Source organism: Bos indicus x Bos taurus, chromosome 23, assembly GCF_003369695.1.
Source record: "Bos indicus x Bos taurus breed Angus x Brahman F1 hybrid chromosome 23, Bos_hybrid_MaternalHap_v2.0, whole genome shotgun sequence".
NCBI lineage: Eukaryota > Metazoa > Chordata > Mammalia > Artiodactyla > Bovidae > Bos > Bos indicus x Bos taurus.
In genome coordinates this window covers 25,007,028-25,020,295 of record NC_040098.1, presented here as the reverse complement: position 1 = coordinate 25,020,295, position 13,268 = coordinate 25,007,028, and the positions used below count along the sequence as shown (strand labels likewise).

General features: G+C 39.9%; 1 protein-coding gene across 1 annotated transcript in view; it reads left to right on the top strand.

Moving 5' to 3' along the window:
- The window catches only part of PKHD1 (PKHD1, fibrocystin/polyductin), a 443,492-nt gene that overhangs the window by 269,555 nt on the left and 160,669 nt on the right, over positions 1-13,268 (top strand). Inside the window, 1 exon segment of the mRNA XM_027525460.1 lies at positions 11,447-11,584. Within this exon segment, the coding sequence (XP_027381261.1) occupies positions 11,447-11,584 (138 nt within the window).

Below are 13,268 nucleotides of genomic sequence, written 5' to 3'. Positions count from 1 at the left end.
AAGTAGAAAGGGAAGGAAACAGTTAAAGGGTTTTAAACTGTTAACGAGGGCTTTTCCATTTTTCTGGGAAAGCAGCAGTTTGCATGGAAATCACAGCTTTTATACATTAAGTATGGTTATGAGTCTCTTCTCTAAAGCTGTGTGAGAAATGTGGACTTTTTTCCCCAAGGGAACGAGGGACCAAAGGAGAACTAGGACCAAAGAGGCATGTAGTTTCATGCCAAGGTTTTCCAGGTAACAAAGAAAAGAGAGACAGACTGGTCGGCACTCAGAAAAGAGAGGATTTTATTGATAGAGTTTTGCCATACCATGCTTACCTCAGGGCTTCCCTGATAACTCAGTTGGTAAAGAATCCCAATGCAGGGGACCCCAGTTCAATTCCTGAGTTAGGAAGAGCTGCTGGAGAAGGGATGGGCTACCCACTCCAGCATTCCTGGACTTCCCTGGTGGTTCAACTGGTAAAGAATCTGCCTGCAATGTGGAAGACCTGGGTTTGATCCCTGGGTTGGGAAGATCCCCTGGAGAAGGGAAAGGCTACCCACCCCAGTATTTTGTCCTGGAGAATTAGCCACATTCAGAGAGGACAACTTTAGTGCCAGTTTTTAGAAATTCTCCTATTTCACTTTCTCTTCTTTTCCCATCCTAATTCCACCATAGCCCATCACAGGCAAACCCAAATCACACGACATAATAAGAACCATCTCAGCACCTCAGTGCCAAGTGCTGGCCCTACCTTTACTAAGTCCCAGATTACTTGAATAATAGTAATCAGAGATGCTGGGTTAAAACCAGAAGGTCATAAAATATCATCAGCAAAAATAATGCAGGAAATAGGAGAGATATTCAAATTTAATTTTTTGAGCCCCTAAAGGAATACATTATGTAAATATATGGGGATAGAAACATGTAACACATCAAAGATATTTAGATCCTTCATTTGGTAATAGTAACAGTAATTACAATATTGTGTTAATAGTAGTGCTACTGGTAAAAATAGCCTCATTTGTATAATAAGATAATAAAATGAGTTCAGTATTTTTATGTGCCAGTTAGCCAGTTATTGTGTTAATATTATTTTATCTCACTGGAACTTCACATTCTATGCACAAGGAAACCAAGATTGAGACAGAGGTTCTTAACCTTTAGCATGCATGAGATCAACTGAGATGGTTATAAAATACTAATGATTGCCATTTTGAGCCAATTAGCATGAAAACATGTCTTAAGTATTCATATGGACTTTAAAAAATTAGTAATACCTTGGAGATAACATGTCTGTAAAAAAAAAAATCTACTTCATCCTTTTAAATGACTACATACTATTCCAGAGAAGAAATGTAACATGATTTATTGAACTACTGTGTTACTGATGAACTCAAGTTTTTCCCACCAATTTTTACAAGCAATATTATATAAAAATTATTCATACCTTATTTTACAAATAGGCAAATTTCTCTGGGCTAGTTGATTTCCAAAGTGGAGTCCATAGCCCACCTACCCTTGAAATCACTCGGGCACACTCACTGATTTTCAGTCTTTTGAATGTATGGAGCTTTCCCTCACTTCATACTTTTCATAGGTATTACTTTCTCTGTCGAGAGCACTCTATCCCCATGATATTTTGCAATTTTCTTTGTTAGCACTTAGCACTATTTTGTGCCTATGTAGTTATTTGTGTGATTATGTTTAGATGTCCATTTCCTCCACAAAAACTTAAGTTGCATGAGATCAAGGCCTTTGTCTCTTTGGCTGACCAAATAATGAAGTGACAGGCATAGAGCACTCAAAAATATATATCAGTTGTAAAAAAAACAAATGATAGCTAAACCTTTCATGCCTGGTAAGTGTAGGCACAGTAATACTCTTACGGTATTCCACCTAATTAGATAGTATTCCACCTAACGCTTACTGTTGCCTCCATGAAGTACTATTTCTCTTATTTTGCATGTGGGGAACAGAAAATCAGCAAAATCTAAGCAATTTTCCTGAGGAATGGCTTATTTGAGATTCAAATTCAGGTCTCTGAATTCTAATTAGGTGACCATTACATTGTACCTGTTAGCTTCTTGGACTAATAGTAATAGATGGATTAGACAGTGTTCTTGTCTTACATTAGTTCTTTATTGAGGCTTTATTGGGACTTATTTTGGAAGCACAAAGCATTAAATAGATATAATTTATTGGAATTTACCAAGAAATTCTTAAAGGCTTTGGGAATTTTTAAAATATATTACAATGGAAAATACGGAAATGTTGAGAACAATGAACACCTCTAAAGAAGGTTGAGTGCAGAAGAACTGATGCTTTTGAACTGTGGTGCTGGAGAAGATTTTTGAGAATCCCTTAGACTGCAAGAGATCAAACCAGTCAATCCTAAAGGAAATCAACCCTGAATATTTGTTGGAAAGACTGATGCTGAAACTGAAGCTCCAGTACTTTGGCCACCTGATGCAAAGAGCTGATTCATTGGAAAAGACCCTGATCCTGGGAAAGACTGGGGGCAGGAAGAGAAGGGGGCGACAGAGGATGAGATGGTTGGATGGCATCATCAATTCAGTGGACATGAGTTTGAGAAGACTCTGGGAGATAATGAAGGACAGGGAAGCCTGATGTGCTACAGTGCATAGGGTTGCAAAGAGTTGGACATGACTTAGCAACTGAACAACAACAACAATATAAACACTGAATTTAGGAATGAAAATACAGACTAGTTTGCTCAGAAGTTATAAATTCGGTTCAGTTCAGTTCAGTTGCTCAGTCGTGTCCGACTTTTTGAGACCCCATGAATCGCAGCACGCCAGGCCTCCCTGTCCATCACCAACTCCCAGAATTCACTCAAACTCACGTCCATCGAGTCGGTGATGCCATCCAGCCATCTCATCCTCTGTCGTCCCCTTCTCCTCCTGCCCCCAATCCCTCCCAGCATCAGAGTCTTTTCCAGTGAGTCAACTCTTTGCATGAGGTGGCCAAAGTACTGGAGTTTCAGCTTTAGCATCATTCCTTCCAAAGAACACCCAGGACTGATCTCCTTTAGAATGGACTAGTTCATGGGGTTCTCAAGGCAAGAATACTGAAGTGGTTTGCCATTCCCTTCTCCAGTGGACCACATTCTGTCAGACCTTTCCACCATGACCCGCCCATCTTGGGTGGCCCCACATGGCATGGCTTAGTTTCATTGAGTTAGACAAGGCTGTGGTCTGTGTGATTAGATTGACTAGTTTTTTTGTGATTATGGTTTCAGTGTGTCTGCCCTCTGATGCCCTCTCGCAACACCCACCATCTTACTTGGGTTTCTCTTACCTTGGACATGGGGTATCTCTTCACAGCTGCTCCAGCAAAGTGCAGCCTCTGCTCCTTACTTTGGACAAGGGGTATCTTCCTCACCACCGCCCCTCCAGTTACAACACATTAAAATGTAGAATAGAGATTGTTTACTTAATATTTATTAGTCAAGTACTATATTCTAAGTTTTCTTTTAAGCATCAGTTACGTATTTATTAAATAATACATATGGTTTTAAAAACAAATAGAGTATAAGCATTTTATTTTTAAGGAATTTAGTGATGTTTTGGAGAGTTCCCCTCCCCCTGTCAGTTAGAAGAAATAATTGAAAGCTTGAGAAAAAATAATCAATAATATTAAAGAAAAATAAAGAATCTCATAGTTTTCTGGATGCATTGCTCTTTCTAGTGTAAAGCAGAGACGAAAAGAGAGAATTTATTTGCTCATGGGGGAAATAAATTCATTGAATATAATGTTTGCCACATGCCTAAACAGCCTCATTCAGGAGTGAATCACTTATTTCATAGATTGTCATGTTTTTTTTTTTTTTTCTTCAGGATTAAATTATTAAAACATATTTAATTACTATAAGTTGGTTTCATTATTTTTCTTAGGGAAACAAATCAAAACCAAAGCTCACATAGGAAAATAAATTTGGTGCCTCATTTGGCTTTAACACTAACTGCTGCATATATTAATAAAAACTGAATAATTGAGTTACCTGAGATTTACAAGTTTATGCCTCTTCACATATGAATGCATCATTCACTACAAGAGTTGGAGAGGAATTTAATCACAAAACTTCAGGTTAATACAGATTCATTAATGATATATTGAGGTCAATAGAGTTATGTGTATAAAGCCAAACTCTAGTTTAATACCTGACCTCACATTTATCAAAAACTCTTCACTTTTAGGTCTTCTGGGGATTGCAAGGTCTAGGTTTTTGCTGTTGTTGTCTCGTTTGCTTGTCTTTTTGAGTCTTGAGTCCTCTGAGCTATCAGAACCCCCTGGACCCCTTGTTTCAAATAGTAACACCAGTGACCATGGGCATGCAGATATCCCTGAGATCCTGTTTTCATTTTTTTGGATAAATACCCAGAAGTGAGATTGTTGGATTATGTGGTGGGTCTAGTTTTAAGTTTTGAGGAACCGCCATACTGTTTTCCGTAGTGGCTATACGAATTTACATTCCCACCGAGTGTGTACTAGAGTCCCCTCTTCTCCAATTTCTTGGTGGTGGTGATTTAGTTGCTAAGTTGTGTCTGACTCTTGCGACCCCTATGGACTATAGCCCGCCAGGCTCCTCTGTCCATGGGATTCTCCAGGCAAGAATACTGGAGTGGGTTGCCATTTCCTTCTCTAATTTCTTACCAACAGTTTTTTATCTTTTTTTTTTCTTGTTAAAAGCCATGCTAAGCATTGTGAGGTAATATCTTGTAGTTCTGATTTACATTTCCCTAATGATCAGTGATGTTGAGCACATTTTCTTTTTATTTATAATGTAAATTTATAATTTAAACAGTTTATTTAGTGTTGGCTATGCTGGGTCTTTGTTGCTGGGCTTTTCTCTAGCTGTGGTGCACGAGCGTCTCATCGTGGTAGCTTCTCTCGTGGAGCACGGACTCTAGGGCATGCGGGCTTCAGTAGTGGTGCCTGGGCTCAGTAGGTGCAGCTCCTGGGCTCTAGAGCACAGGCTCAGTAGCTGTGCTGCACGGGCTTGGTTGCTTTGTGTCATGTGGGATTTTCCTGGACCAGGGATAGAACCCGTGTCTCTTGCATTAGAAGGCAGATTCTTTATGACTGAGCCACCAGGAAAGCCCTGTGTATTTTCATATATCTATTGTCTTTTTTCTTTGGGTGAAATGTCTACTCAGTTCCTTTGCCCATCTTTTAATTTAGTGGTGGATGGACAAGAAAGATGGGAAAATGAACAGATACTCGTCAAAGGGTACAAGGTACAGTTATGCACGATGAATAAATCCTAGAGAACTGCTGTACGACAAAATGCCTATAGTAAGCGGTACTATGTTCTATACTTAAAATTTGCTGAGAGGAGATCTTGTGTTCTTATTTCAAACTAAGAATTAATTAAAAGGCCTAATTAATTAGTTAAACTTTTGGAGAGAATGGTTAGGTTTATGGCCTAGATTGTAGTGATGTTACATGGGTATACGCATAAGTGCATGCTCAGTAGCTGACTAAGCATGACTAATGTCCAACTCTTTGTGACTCCATGAACTGTAGTGGGCCAGGCTTCTCCATCCATGGGATTCTCCAGGCAACAATACTGGATTGGGTTTTCATTTCCTTCTCCAGGGACATGAATACATGTGCATCTCTAAACTCACTAAGTTTTATACATGAAATATATACAGCTTTTGAATGTCAATTATACATCCATTTTTTAAAATATTAAGTTGTCTTTTAAAAAGGCAATACCAAGTTGGCTGCTCTGAATTCTTTGAAGCCTAATGGAGAGAATGGAGGCATAACAGCATCTCAAGATTAAAACAAAACATAACAAAACAAAGAAAGCCTGGAATGAGAAAAGGCACAGAGTCTTTTCTATTTCTATAAAAACAGCAGCACCTTCTGGTATTTCCCTTTCAGAATTCGGGCTTTAGAGGACTGATCTGATACAGTTGGTAATTTTACTTAAAGACCTTCCTATTAAATAGATTTAAACTATTTTTGAAGAACAGATGGTATAGACTAGAGGAAGAGATAAACACTGTATGTTAAACATTTTATTGATCAATTAAAATATCATAATTTAAAATGTTGATTCTACTGTGGGAATTATGCACGTCTGTCTGTGATGGAGAAAGACACTGAGATGGTGTATGTAGGGAGTGGGATGGGAATTTATCGTCCAAAGTTGAAATTGGACTCTTCCCATGAGGTGAGAATGAGATGAGCAGCCTCCCACCGCCCCCGCTCCCCGCCCCATTCCACACACACACACCAGACAGGCAGATGGCTCTTCTTCAGGTGTAAGGAAGCTGGCTTTCAGTCTTGAATCATGTGCCTCGGGGTGCTTTGAAAACTGCCTATTTTTAAGATCAGTTTGAAAAAAAATGATAGAGCAGAATAAAGAAACCACCTGTGTGGATTTGAAGAAAAAGTCAAGCTATAAAGTTAGCAGCTCTTTGCAAAGAATATAGTTATAGAAAAACTGCATCCTTATCTTCTAGCACTTCTTTGTTCTGCTTTTTCTACAAGAGCATGAATTCTTGATAAATAAATATCAGCATCTCTGTAAATTATTTGACATTAATTTTCTATTTGACGTTAATAAAGTCTATTTGACATTAATTTTCATTAATGTTAACCTTTCATTCCTATGACTTACTTATGTGTAACAATTTCCATTCCATCATAAACAAACTTTTCTTGGATGTTTTCATTAATTGTGAGAGGATATTTGGGTAAATCGTGAGATTCACCAAAAGCTAACCAAATATAAAGGAGATAAAACATCACCAATCATTGTGTACATATGTATATCTAAGTATCTAAAATAGTTACTTTAGAGACAGAAACATTCTTTTCTTTTTCAAAACGGAAGATTGGGTCATTTAATAGTGATTGAAATGGTATTGAAACTTATTTTTCCATTGGTTCACATATTTATGAGAAAGTATTGGAGCTAAGACTGAATATAGAAATAAGCTTGTTAATTATGGAAGGTGCAGGAAAATAGCAAGCCTGCAAACAGCCTTGTATGTTCTACTCTGCCCTTGTGTGCCATGACTTTCCCCTTGATGTCAGAGCCATGTCCAAAGTTGGTGTAGGCTGTGTTCCTGCCAACAGCAGGTTTGTAATGGAAACTGTCTTCACCACCCAAGTTATGGACCTGATACAATGAATCCCACACAAGCAGTGGGTCTGCCTGCCCCCAGTTGTGCCCCGTTTTATTCTCAGGATCTGTGTCCTTTGCCCTTGGTCTTTTTCTACAGGATTTAGATGAATGTCAGACCCTTGAAATGCTACCCAATAGTGACCTTGATTTTCTGACTTTGCTGGGGGAAAAATTGAGTTTAAATCTAGAGTTGAAATTATATGCAATGCTATGGTAGTCAGGTCATTTCTGATACAAAAGAAGACTTCACTTGCCATTAGAGATATCTGTCTTTTGATTTGGCTGAAGCTTTCTGGTCTTAAGGGTAGCTATGCATTTACAGAAGATGAATGCTTCTTTTTTTTTTTGTAGTTGCCTTGCCTTTGATATATGGGGAAAGTTGGGTAATTCTTTCTTAGTTCTAATTTTCAAGATATTATTTATAAAGGTTTATCCTTCTTGTTGTCAAAATACAATGCTTTTAGGGGTGAAAAACCCCAAGCACTGCTTGGGGAAAAAATACTAGAATAAAGATGGCGGGATGGTTAGTGTTTGATGGATGAACGAGTGGAAAGAGGGTGTAATTCGGAACCAAAAGGCACTACCCCATGGCTGGTCCTGAGCTCCTTTGGGGGCAAAGCAGTCTTTAATTACATCTGGTACTCATTAATTCTTTTTGGAGTCTCTTTCCAGATCTGTTCCCCCATCAGCCTCCCATCGAGCAACAGAAATTCCAGATGGTTCCCTCCATATGCCAGTGCTCATTCTCTTAAGTAGGATAGATTGGTCACTGACAGAGCAGGATGCAGGAGCACTGGCCAAGTCAAGCCAAGGTGAAAAGCATTGGGCCACAGTTACATTAGAGATAATCCATCATTCATGTTTCTAAGTGCATTGTATGCATAACTGCTTCTGAATGTTTTCTCTGAAACATCTTGAGTAATTTCCTGGAAAGCATGGTACTTCTAGACAATGTGGCATATTGATCCTAATTGTCTACACCTGGAGCAGAGAGAGGTCCTCTAGAAGCTGTCATTATAGCTGAGAGTCATTTTGGACCTGATCTGCTCTGGAGCCTACTTTAGGATGATTTTTTTTTGTCTGCATCAATTTCAATGCCAACTGTCATGTCTGTTATTGTAATGCAAAGAGAATTACTTGATATAAATCTTTATAAGTCAAAGGTTTATTTCATCTTTGCAGAATTTTGTTGTAATACGCACATAGACTTTCCATTTTGAAGTTTTGAGAATGAAGATGAGGTTAATCTCCATATAATAAAAAAATATGTTGTTTCAAGTATATTGCCTTGTGTTTATTTATCTGTCTTCATCTGATGATGGGAAACATGTCTGACTCATCTTTGAGTTCTCACCACCCGGCAAGATGTGGCACATATTGAGGAAGGAAAGGAAGCAAGAAAGAAGTGTGACTAGATGGATCCAGGAAATTTCAAAGTGCAGTTGGCACTGAAAGAAATAAGAATAATGTTTCTACTCTTCTTCATCTTATTCTTTGCTTCTAATGGCTGTTGGATTTTACATGTACGTGTGTGTGTGTGTGTGTGTATGTGTGTGTGTGTGTGTGCACGCGTGCGTGCACTCTTTGGTGTTATTTTTTGAGCACCTACCAAAGTCTGGGTATTGTTCTATGTGCTCAGCAACTCAGTGTGACCATGACAGGTATAGTCTGTGTTGTCATAGAGCATATAATAGTTAGGCTAACTGTGCTTCGTGGGCAATTTATTGGTATATTTGGAAGGCAAGACAATTAGGAAAAATGTCTTCTAAGGGGAAACGTGATAAAGACCAAAGGGAAGATTTTAAATTCCATATAATTGTCACATTTTAACTGAAAGGTATATTCAAAAGAAGCCTAATATCATCTTGTGTGTGTGTGTGTGTGTTGTCAGTATTTTGTGGATGAGAGAACACATTTATTGAAGAAGTTAAGTTACTTTGTACAATCAGGTTCAATAGTCAAACATTGGTAGAATGGGCCACAGACTGGAAGAGACAAAGGGTATTTGTATTGAAGTCTTATATTTAAATGTGTTTGCTTGAAGTAATTTCTGTCTTGCTTTTGAAGTCACATTAAAGTTATGAACTTACAAAATGTATGTGAAACCTATAACATTCTCTAGATATTTCACTCTTTTGTTTGAATGTGTGAAAAGGAGCAGACGTGAAATTGAAATACATACTTTTTTCATCTGTTTAGTCTGATTATTCATTTTACATCAGTCACTGATAAACTTTGGAAATTTAAGGTGTGTAGGGAACTCAGCATATCTGAGCAACATTTATGGCACAGCTTTATCTTTGATGTCATAAGAGGCACTAGGGATTTCTTAAAAGGGGTGTTGTCTTCTCCTAAGGAATAACAGTTGGGAGAGAAAGACATAATTACATTGAGGATCAGCCCAGTGACAGCTCCTTCCTTATAAGCAATAATCATGTGTGTAATTATCATAAAATTTTTTAATGCTGTGTGTTATAAGAAGGTCCAGGGTATCAATAGAGAGTAAAAGAAAGAGATTTCCATAGAGGAGTGGTGGATCCAATGCGGAGACTTAATAGCAGATCTAAAACTTTGTTGCTTCAGATGGATGAGTGTGTGGTGAGGATGCTGTTGGATCATCCTTACATCCTGAGAGCCAGCGTTCTGCTATTTAACTGAGACACGAGGGGAGGGAAAAGGTGTATTTAGGAGAATTTAGGGATCAGGTCTAGAGATGTCACACTTCAACTCTGCCTACATTTTATTGGCTACCCTGAGCCACATGGCTTCATTTAATTGGAGAGGAGGGTGGAAAAAGTTGACTAACTATGAACCCAGGAATAAAAGGGAAATGGTTGGTTTACAACCCTGCAGTGTCTGCCATGGGAAGGTGTGGTGGTCTTATCCCTCGGACAGAAGGCAGGGACGAGAGAAGACAACTCCTGAGAAGTCAATTTGTGGGGCAGGGCCTTAAGAACAACAGGTTGCATTGTTTTCTGGAATCAGATGTGAGCTTATGTTTAAAAATTCCTTAAATATGAAACAGAAATAGACCCATAGCCATAGAGAATAGACATGTAGTTACCACGGGAGAGAGGAGGCAGGGGAGGGAAAGATTGGGAGTTTGGGACTGGCAGATGCAAACTGCTGTATATATATAGTGGATAAACAACAAGGCCCTATTGTATAATACAAGGGACTACATTCGATGTCTTATAATAACCTATAATGGAAAAGAATATGAAAAGTCACAGATATATATGCCTAACTGAATTACTTTGCTGTATACCAGAATCTAACACAAGACTGTAAATCAACTATATCTCATTAAAATAAATTTCAGAAAATTCCTTCAACATCTTTGCATGTGTGATTATGGTATTAAGATGTAAGCAGAAATGCTTATTTGATATCTTCAATTTGGGTTGAATTACTACTGAACTTCAGAAAGTAACACTTACTACTTTGGCACACATGAAGCATTTATTGTTTTAAAAGAGAATTTTTATTCATGCATTATTCTATTGTCACTTTCAAGCAAAAACCAATGTTTTTTTTTTCTCCTGAAGTTATATGGAAGCTACTTTTAGAAAGGTGAGATGAATAATAATGGTTTCAAGTTGCCCCATGAACTCTGTGAGTTCATCCAGCTACTGAAAACAATACAAATAATGAATATATTAAGCGTTTATTGAGCATGTAACAGGCACTTGGTTTTCTTGGTGGGAATGGGGGATTGAGAGTGTCTTCCTAATCCTCTTCAGCACTTTATATCTATTGATTCATTTAATCTTAATAAACATCCTATGAATGAAGAGATATTTTTATTATCATTCTCATTTTATAGATTAGAAAATGGAGGCACTGAGGAGTAAATAGTTGGTCCAGGCAGCTAGTCAGTAGCAGCTTATTCACAGCCAGATAGTCTGACTTTAGAGGTCAAGGTCGTAAAGTGTGGTTGTCTACCTTTCAAACACCAGAGCCTCGGGAGGGGCAGGGACAAAGGGTGTGGAGCCTATCTGGACACTTGCTTTAAAGCAGGCTTGGGGCAGGGTTAGGGTCATAAGCAATGCCTTTGGCCATGCCCCTTGGTTTGCAAAGCAGGGGAAGAATGTATTCATTCTTCTCTTTTCCTCTGCCACTTCAGGAAAGTCTAGCCTTTGCAAACACTTTGTTTTTCCACTTTCTGCCCCTGACCTGGCCCAAGCTGCAATGCAAGCAGCTCCCGAGCTGCCTGGAGAACCCAGTATAAGTCACTGGAGGAGAGGAGGCAATTCTTGTCTTGGTTACATGTCTGAGCAATTTCTTTTCCTTCTGCAGACAGGACTGTCCTTGTGGATACTGATCTTCCGCCCCTCAGAGGCCTCTATGTGATGGGGACTCTAGAATTCCCTGTGGACAGAAGCAACGTTCTAAGCGTGGCCTGCATGCTCATTGCTGGTGGGGAGCTGAGAGTTGGTGAGTCAAGGGCAGCAGGACTGGGAGCAGAGAGAGGCTTTGGGAGAGGATAGTGTCTCTAGCAGGTTGCTTAAGGGGATCTGGAGAAGGCTGAGGCAAGGAGGAAGTTTACTATCAAAATTTCTCCCCAGCCAGCTTTGGACACAGACAGAGGTGACATTTGTTGGTCACTCCTGTCCACCGCTATCTGCAGTCATCTGACCCCAGGGTCCTCACGCTCATTGCAGGGCTCTTTTTGCTTCCACCAGGCAACACATCAATTCTCCATTTAGTTCTCTGAGTGAGACTTTACCTGTGGCTCACCCTTCCAGAAGATCTCGTAGGATGGGTTGGTTAGCCCTTGATCAACCAACCCAGAAGAGAATTTCAGTTGCTGTGGTAGTGCAGATCCTTCAGAGAACCGACCTGGGAGCGAAGCTGATGTGCTCAGCCTGGGACAGTAAAGAGAGAAAGCTGGGGAGAAGGCAAGCAACTCACTTGTCTCCCACTGCCCCACAAACCCATTGACTCTTCCATCTAGTTATGTTTTATGACTCCCTAGGAAGCTGATGGAAGGGCCACAGATGCAGTGGGGCTAGGAGATGAGGGTCCTCCCCCTGGGAATTGAGGGGTGTTGCAGGAGAAGTGGATCTGGGGTGATGAGTTAACCAAGTCTGATACATTGAAGGGGTGAAAATGTTAGACACTCAGTCGTGTCTGACTCTTTGCGACCCCATGAACTGGAGCCTGCCAGGCTCCTCTGCCCATGGATTCTCCAGGCAAGAATACTGGAGTGCATAGCCAACTTAAAAATGTGAGTTGTCTATTTTATATATAGTGTAATGTGGAGAAGGCAATGGCGCCCCACACCAGTACTCTTGCCTGGAAAATCCCATGGACCGAGGAGCCTGGTGGGCTGCAGTCCATGGGGTTGCGAAGAGTCGGACATGACTGAGCGACTTCGCTTTCAGTTTTCACTTTCATGCATTGGAGAAGGAAATGGCAACCCACTCCAGTGTTCTTGCCTGGAGAATCCCAGGGACGGGGGAGCCTGGTGGGCTGCCGACTATGGGGTCGCACAGAGTCGGACACGACTGAAGCGACTTAGCAGCAGCATGTATATATCAGTCCCAATCTCCCAATTTATTCCCACATCTTATCACTTGGTAACCATGTCTATTTTCTATATCCATGACTCCTGTTTTGTAAATCAGTTCATTTGTACTTTTTTTTTTCTTCAAGATTTCACGTGTAAGGATGGACATATATACTTTACTATATACAAAATAGATAACTAAAAGAAACTGCTGTATAGCACAGAGAATTTTGCTCAATACTTTGTAATGGCCTAGGTGAGAAAAGAATCTAGAAGAAAGAGTTCATTATTTGAATGAGAGATGCAGGAAGCTGCATGGAGTTGGTTGTCAGACAGCAGTGTTAAGTTGTGTGTGACTGGGACACACTTGGTACTGAGAAGGACGTCTGGGAATAAATACCCAGATTTCACGCTCTGTCCTCCCCTGTCTCCTGCTCATGCTACCATTTAGTCAAACCCAGCCTGAACTCCGAGTCAAGGCTCACTGATGTCCTGTGTGTGGGTCAGCTGCATCCCAGGGCTGTGAGAGGAGGAGGGCAGTGTTTGGGAGTGAGGTTTGAAAGCTCTCCATCACATTCACTGGTGGAGAATGGTTCTTCTGTTAAAGCA